The following is a 7,848-nucleotide window of genomic DNA, read 5'->3' as shown; positions in this document are numbered from 1 at the left end:
AAACCAAAACTATGAGTTATGAGTCAAAATGTTGAGACGTAAGTTAGAAAGTGAGATAAGTAAGGATTATGGAAGAATAAATCAAAAATATGACCTAATAAGTAAGATTTTTACATTAAAGTTCATGTTTCAAAGGTTTAAGTGAGCATCAAGTGTTTTTAATCATCTCAATTTTTCTATTTTTATTTGTAGAAATGGGCTTTTCCTTTGACTTTGATTTTAGCTTTGGTGAAAGAACAAACACCAGGGGCTCCTGTTTAAATGGCTTGTTTTTCATCCACCGCCAAATAAACACAGAAAAAAGAAGAGAGAGAAAGATGCAGAGAAAAGGAATAAAAAGAACCTTTGATTATCAATCAGGCTTTCATGTCCGGTTACCTGAAAAAACCTGAATAAATTACAGATTTTAGCACAAACATCTATTTAGAGCTCCTTGTTCTGCTGCGTACTGCGTTGAAAAATGTTAAGTTATTGCTGAATATTCTGTGGATTGCAAAATGTAAACTTTTGTTTGCTTTTGACAACTTTAAATTCATTATGAAAAACACAGAAATGCATAAAAATCTGCTTTTTTTGCAGATATGGAGTGAAGTGCAGCAAATGTAGAGACATCCTTCACTTTGGGACGATATATTCATGGACGAAACATTCTAACTGGTGCACCTGTTACTGCCACAGGTGAGTTTAAACAAGCATCACATGGTTGACATAAAATGATTTACCCACAGTTTTAAAAGGGTGCCAACAAATTTGTACAGCCCGTTTTTGGGGTGTTGTCTAGATTTATGTAAATTTTGGCTTTTTTCTTCTCATTTTTTGTGTTTTTTCCAATGTACATCGAGGAAATAAACACACATACACCAAAAACATTTGTAACTGCAACAGTTTCTGGGAGAAATGGTGTGTTTTCTGGAAAAATTCCTGCATAATTGTGCTTTTTTGCTGCAATGTTCTTAACCTTCCTGTTGTCCTCATTTACGGGCATCAAAAAGTATTGCTTCCCTGTCTGAAAAATATCAAAAAAAAAGCAAAAAAAAAAATTCCCCAAATTTCTGAAAATTTCCAAAACCTTCAGGAAGAAAATTCCAGTACTTCCTTAAAATTTTCCCTTAAAGTTTTATTTTAAAAAATCCCCCAAATGTGGCAAGAAAATTCTTGTAAATATTTTCAAAAAATGAGTAAAAATCTTGCAAAAAATGAGTAAAAATATCTAAAGTGATTATATGTATATCAGTAAAACTTCTAATATTTCATTAAGAACATTGACAAAAAAATCCATAATTTTTTGTCAATATTCCTAAGAAATATTTTTAACATTTCTTTTTTTCCACCGAAAAAATGTTCAAAAATTTCCCCAAAATGTTAAAATGTGGACATCATATAGGTGAAAGTCTATATTTTTTCCACATTTTCAAACTTTAAAACCTGCAGGACAACATCAGGGTTAAACAGCACCATATACTGATATTTTTTGATTTTGTTGAACTCAAATAAGAGTATTTATGGAGATTTCTATTTGATCTTGAGTTTAATACTTCAGGATTCCTTGTCTCCTTTCAGTCTGTCACCATAATAAAGGCTCAAAAAAAGCCCCATTTGGTGCTTTGGAGATGCAGCGTTACCATTTCTGACACCAAATAAGCTTGATTTAAGTCGCTTGTGAATCAGAAAGCCATTTTTATTTAGAACAGTAAAAGAACAAAAACTGGTTGATCTCAAAACACCGTCAGCTTTGGAAATTTGCTTTTTTATTTTTGACATCTCATTGCAGGCCAGGAAAAAAAACAAACCCATCCATTAAGATGTGCCCCCCCTCTTTTTTTCCCCCTTCTCCTTTACACAAAAAAAGAAAAGACAATGAAAAACAAAGTTGAAAGAACAGTATTCACCTCATCAATGAAACTTTCCCTCAGTGTCTCACAAACATCATCGACCACAAGTCCAGTTACTGCACGGTGATATTTCACTTCCATCCCACAGGCTGAGAAGAAGAAACACAAATAATCGACTGGTGCCTTGAGAAGTGATGTGTATGATAAATATATATATATAGAATTCTTTTTTAAAATCGTTTTCTTTTTTAAAATACAGAATTAAGACATGTATTTTTAAGACAAAATGACAGAACCAATTTTCGAGTCGTGCCCTCGTGAACAACAACAGCAGCCTGTGCAACACACAAGTGCCAAGACGCCTCGGCTTCGGCACGGCAACATGCACGGCAAACACACACACACTCGGCCAACGTTTTTCTGCTCATTTCAGCACATCCCGGCAGATTTTTTTTTAAAAAAACCTCAAGAATACAACCAAATAAAGAAGATAAATAGCCACTGAAGGCAGAGATAAACTTCAGAACACCGGCACTTCCTCGTGTTCATGGATACCTGCTGAAAAAAAACAAAACACCTGCAGGATTTTAACAAAGAGAAAAAGAATAAAGGGAACAAAAACAAGCCAGAGTGACTCAGAAAATTGACTCCACACTTCCACTGGCTTAGATGAAGCGACTGCAGAATAACCTGTAGATGAGATGTGATCATGCTTGTCCCCCCCCCCCAAAAAAAAAAACAGGACACCCATAGCTGTGTCTATGTAAACATACACTGAAGATTATGTACATCATGTGGGTTTCTGTGTTGCCGGCTCTGAATGGGACGGTTCAGCCCCCTTCCGTCTTTGTGCAGCAGTAGTGGACCCATCGCTCTACTCTGGATGTGTTTTCATATGTGTGAGAGAGAGAATCGTGGGGTGAGCAGGTGTGGTCCAGGGCCGGGAATAAGAGCATCCGAATCAGCCACGAAGACATATTTACAACACTGCTCACCACAAAGGAAGAACACTGAGGAGGAGGAGGAGGAGGAGGAGGAGGAAGAGGAGTGCTAAGAAGGAGGGACGACCACAGGGACTGGAGATTGACATCCCCCTTGTGGAAATACAGTGTCACTGCCATTTTTTTTTGTAATTTTCTTCCATTTCTTCTTATTTTTATTTATTATGTTGCATCCCACCTCTTTGGTTAATCTCTTGGGTGACTTTTAAATTTTTAGCCAAGAACTGACCAATTACGTACCACACTTTATGCAAATTAAGTCATAAACATGTTTTTCTGCCGCTCTCGGGAGTTTTTTTTCCTCTTCTTTTTAAACTCTCATTTTAAAAACAAAAGCACCAGTCATGTGTTTAAACAGCATTCAGAATCAATAACAGCCTACTTTCAAATTCAACCTGGAGCTACCTGCTGCTCTCCAACCCACACCGGCAGCTCTCCACCATGCTGCTGCACTCAAGAGTTTCAGGACAAACTGAGCAAAAGTTTGAAAACACACACACAAAAAACGTGAAATATGCAGAAATTTTAAAAGCATACAAAGAAAAAAATTAAAAACACTATTTCTGAGATTGACAAACATTTCTGTAAAGTCTAGTAAAGAATAGTTGTACTTAAAGCTGCATTAATCCACATTTTTTTGAGTTATTTATGAAAGAAATGGGTAAAAATGTGATTTGATTGGTGTAGCATTTGAGCAATTTTAGGTATTTCAACTGTATCCTAACTTCAATCAATAAATATCAAATAAAGTTCTGTTATGTTAAATAAAGAAAGATTGAACTTTCTTAAAGCTGCACTCATCCATGTTTTTGTTATTTGTGAAAAAAAAACAAGTGAAGTACCTATTTAAAGTACTCACTCCCCTTGGAAGTTTTCCATTTTTTGCATTTCAACATTGAGTCCTGGTCAATTTGTAGACAAGAATTTACAAAACAAGACTCTTTAATGTCAAAGTGAAAAGTGATTTGTACAAAGTAATGTCAGTTATGGAAAGAAATGGAGATTACAGAGTGAAGTGAATGTGTCTAAAGTGATTTTAGTATAAAGATGCCTGTATCTGGAAGGTCCAGTCACATACAACTACACCATAAAGACTAAAGATCATTCTGCAAAGAAGTTATTGAAAAGTATAAGTCAGGGGATAAAAACAAGAAAATTTCCAAGTCACTGAATATCCCTTGGAGCACAGTTAAATCCATTATTAAGAAATGGAAGAAACATGTGTAAACATGCCTAAAGCAGGCTGTCCTTCAGTGCAAAAAGAGATAGTGAGAGAGGCCACCAAGACACCTATGCCTCTTCTGAAGGTGTAACAAGCTTCAGTGGCTGAGAGAGACTTGGTTGGTTTCTTCTGGAGTCAAAGCTTTATGGGAGAGCCGCAGAGAGGATGCCACTGTACAAAAAAAACCCCTCACTAAATCTTTACTAGTTTACCAGAAAACATGAGGGAGATTCTAAAGTCAACTGGAAGAAGATTCTTTGGTCTGATGACACCAATATTGAGCTTTTTTTTTAGCCATTAGACTAGACGCCATGTTTGCGCATCATCACAACCACACCAACCCAACTGTGATGCATGGCGGTGGCACCATCATCATGACTATGTGGGGATGCTTCTCGGCAGCATCCCTTAGAAGAGGGTAAAATTAATGCAGTGGAGGAAAATCCTGTAGAACAACCTGAAGCAATCTACAAGAAAACTGAGATTTGGAAGAAGATTTGTTGGAAGAAGGTGAATGTTCTGGATTTGGCTGAGTCAGATCCCAGACCTCAGTCCAACTGAGATTTGTGCCTGGATTGTTCATTCACAATTGCCATGCAAAATAACAGTGCTTGGGTGAGTTTTGCAAAGAAGAATGGGGTAAAAGTGCAGTGTCCAGATGTGCACGGCTGATTAGGACCTATCCACACAGGCTCAATGCTATAATTGCAACCAAAGGTCAATCTACTAAACACTAACTTGCAAGAGGAGAATTCTTATGCAATCACTTATTTTATGTGTGAGATTTTTCATCAATTGACATTGACTTTGTAGAAGTCTGTTTTCACTTTGACATGAGAGTCTTTTCTTTGTAAATTCTTCTCAAAAAGCCAAATTAAAATGACCATCATTCAGTGTTTAAAATGAATAGCATGGGGAAACTTTCAAGGGGGTGAATAGTTTTTTATAGGCCCTATATGTAGTGTGTAAAATGATATGTGTAGCATTTTAGCGATAAATAAATCACAAATGAACATCTGTAATGTCATGTAAAGAAAGACATTACTTACTTAAAGGAGCACAAACCAATATTTTCACTAAACTATTTTATGCAACATTTAATATAATTTAACAAACTAAAGAACTACAGAACTTACAAATATGTGACTTCAAAACACATAGATGAGTTTTTTTAGGTGTTAAATCAACAATCGGGGGAGGAAACACTCTAATATTGATGTATATTTAGAAATTCTGGTTTTAGGAGCCTTTTCAAAGACAATTTACAATTCGCCCCGCAAGGCTAGTTCAGACATTAAAGATTAGAACTAAAAAGCAGAAAAAGAAACTTACTTTAGAAGAGAGAATTTGAGAAAATCAAGCTGTGATGTTGCAAGTTAATGCACTTTTAGCATGCTAACAAAAACTTCAGCTTCAAATATCAGACGCTGTAGTCGATAAAAAATACTAATGAAAGAAAAGGTCACATAAGCGAAGACTAAAACTTCACTATACTGTAGAAAAAAAGAAAAAAGAAAATGTTATTCATGAAAAACAGCAATTATGCACCATTAAGGGAAGAGACCCTCGAGTATTTTTAGCAGAGCAAAGAGCTGGTGGGTGTGGGCAGCTGCAGCGAACGCCTCTCCCTCCACAGGCACTCTGTTCAGTCCATAGCGACACCTTTAATATTGGCCTTTTGCACATGTACAAGTAGAAGTCTCCATAAGTAGAACTATACAGCAAAGTGCATGGAAGGAACAGTACAAAAATACCTCTGAATTTATCTCTGCAGCAACACGATTTGTTTTGTTGTTTCTTTTTCTTGTTTTTTTTTTTTTTTTTTTGCTTTTTTCTTGTTCGAATTTCTGATTGAAAAGGTGAAAACTCGAGTGAGACCAAGATATCAGTAAATAAATAAAATACAATGTCATACTTTTACCTAGGCAAGATACGTAACTCTTAGAAATGTGAAGACATCGTTCCAGTATATAGTTTGAACCCCCCCCTCCCCTCCCGTCCCGCTTAGCCACAGCAATCCTCTGTTAGAGCAGAAGGTGATCACATTTAAACAAATATTCAAAATATACAGAAAATATGGAAATATATTATATATAGATACGTTTAGAGTACGGAAGTAATGTTCAGGGCAGTTTGACTATGTTCACCTCGTCTCCTGTTTGGATGGTGATTCGTCTGCCAGCGTGTGAACTGTCACTGTCGCTCCTCGTCTTCTTCTTCTTCTTCTTCTTCATGTGTGATTTCTGAGAACTCTGCAGTGCTCCTTAGGAAACTATGCAAATAAAAATAAATACTATGAATCCATCCCACTGTCACTCAACAACATATTTCCATTTTCGATAGAATCTTTTATGCTATTCCTTAACATAGATCAGAAAATAGTTCTTTGATTCCTCTTTCTGTGTTTCTGCGTGTGTGTGTGTGTGTGTGTGTGTGTGTGCTGATTTTTTTTTGTTTCGTTTATTTTTTGCGTTTTTATCCCCAAAATACTTTTTAAAAAAAGTCATTCTTGTCAGATGTTGAGAAAAATATAGACCTCTGATTAACTCAACTCTCTCCGTTTAATAAGACCGCAGCCTCTTTCCAGTGGAATGCGGGACCACCTCTTGGCGTCGGCGTCTTCCGGACTTTGGTGGTAACCCAATCCCAACTGTAAGCACACTAGCTCGGCCGCTTTCACATCAGCCGGGCCTGTTCGGCCACTAGAGGGCAGGATTCACGCCTCCAAGCATCCTTACAGAAGGGGTTGAGGGAGAGAGTGAGGGAGAGGGAGGGAAGCGTCGAGGGAAACCCCGGGTTTACCTCTCCTGTCCTTTCATACCACACAAGACTGACCCAAATTCCATAGTGAGAATTCACTCTGAAGTTGTACTTTAAACCCTTGCACGTCTGGACTCACTCGAGTCTGTCTGCTGTTTAGAAGCCCTCTATATGACAGTAGGCCTCCAGACTGGAGAAGAGGATGTACAGGAACCAGAGGCTGAAAAAGAAGGCTGACGTGGCCAGTCTGTGTCCCCGGGGCCCGCCTAGTTCTCCTCCGATGTGGGCCCGGCGCCGGTAAAGCAGCACCGAGACGGCCAGGAAGGCGAAGATGGTGAAGAGGGTGACGGAGAAGGCCAGCGAGCCGGCTTCCACCACGAACGGCTTCCCTTTCATGTGCCAGTAGATGGCCGCCACCGACCAGGCCATGCCGATGCCCAGGAAGACGTTGACGGCGTTGCTGCCGGTCACATTCCCGATGGAGGCGTCTGCGTAGGTGTCCTGGACTGCTGCTACCTTACTGGCAAAGGTGTCTGTGGAGAGACAAGCCATTTGTCATTGCCACGTTAATTTCATTGAAGCTGGAGTCTGCGATTCTAATCCAATACACTTTTTTGTTGCCAAAATCCTGGTCTGCCGGCTGCCTGTTAGGTTTCTACTCTGAAAAATAAACCTGGTGTTCATAGTTGGCATTAGAACACAGGAGTGATGGTTGCTAGAAATGTTCCTCTGTACCCCTATGGAGGTACATGCACCCCCTGTCAAAAGTTTTGCGACACTTTCTCATTCAAATAAATTAGAACCTGTCTCAAAACTTTTGACAGGGGGTGTATGTCAGGCCCAACTTGTTTCAAAAATACACGGTCCAGTCAGACGTCATTAAGCACCGAAAAACACTTTGTCATGGTGGCCCTTGACCCCATAGTGCCCTAGATTGCACAGTCTGAGTTACCGCCTCCTAAAATTCCTTAAACAGTGTCAGTCCATCAATCAATCAGACTTTCTTTGCACATTTATTGTAATTAAAAATGTT

The 7,848-nt window shown here is 38.4% G+C and overlaps 1 protein-coding gene across 1 annotated transcript in view; it reads right to left on the bottom strand.

Annotated features, from left to right (window-relative positions):
• Positions 1-1,653: 1,653 nt before the first annotated feature.
• slc8a3 (solute carrier family 8 member 3) overlaps positions 1,654-7,848 on the bottom strand; it is a 161,673-nt gene continuing 155,478 nt past the window's right edge. The window contains exon 7 of the mRNA XM_022197091.2: positions 1,654-7,348. Coding sequence (XP_022052783.1) covers positions 6,972-7,348 — 377 coding nt within the window. The 3' untranslated portion in view covers positions 1,654-6,971. The remainder of the gene's footprint in view (positions 7,349-7,848) is intronic.

This window comes from Acanthochromis polyacanthus, chromosome 1 (assembly GCF_021347895.1).
Source record: "Acanthochromis polyacanthus isolate Apoly-LR-REF ecotype Palm Island chromosome 1, KAUST_Apoly_ChrSc, whole genome shotgun sequence".
NCBI lineage: Eukaryota > Metazoa > Chordata > Actinopteri > Pomacentridae > Acanthochromis > Acanthochromis polyacanthus.
Note: the sequence above shows the minus strand (reverse complement) of the source record. Positions and strands in the feature narration are given on the sequence as shown.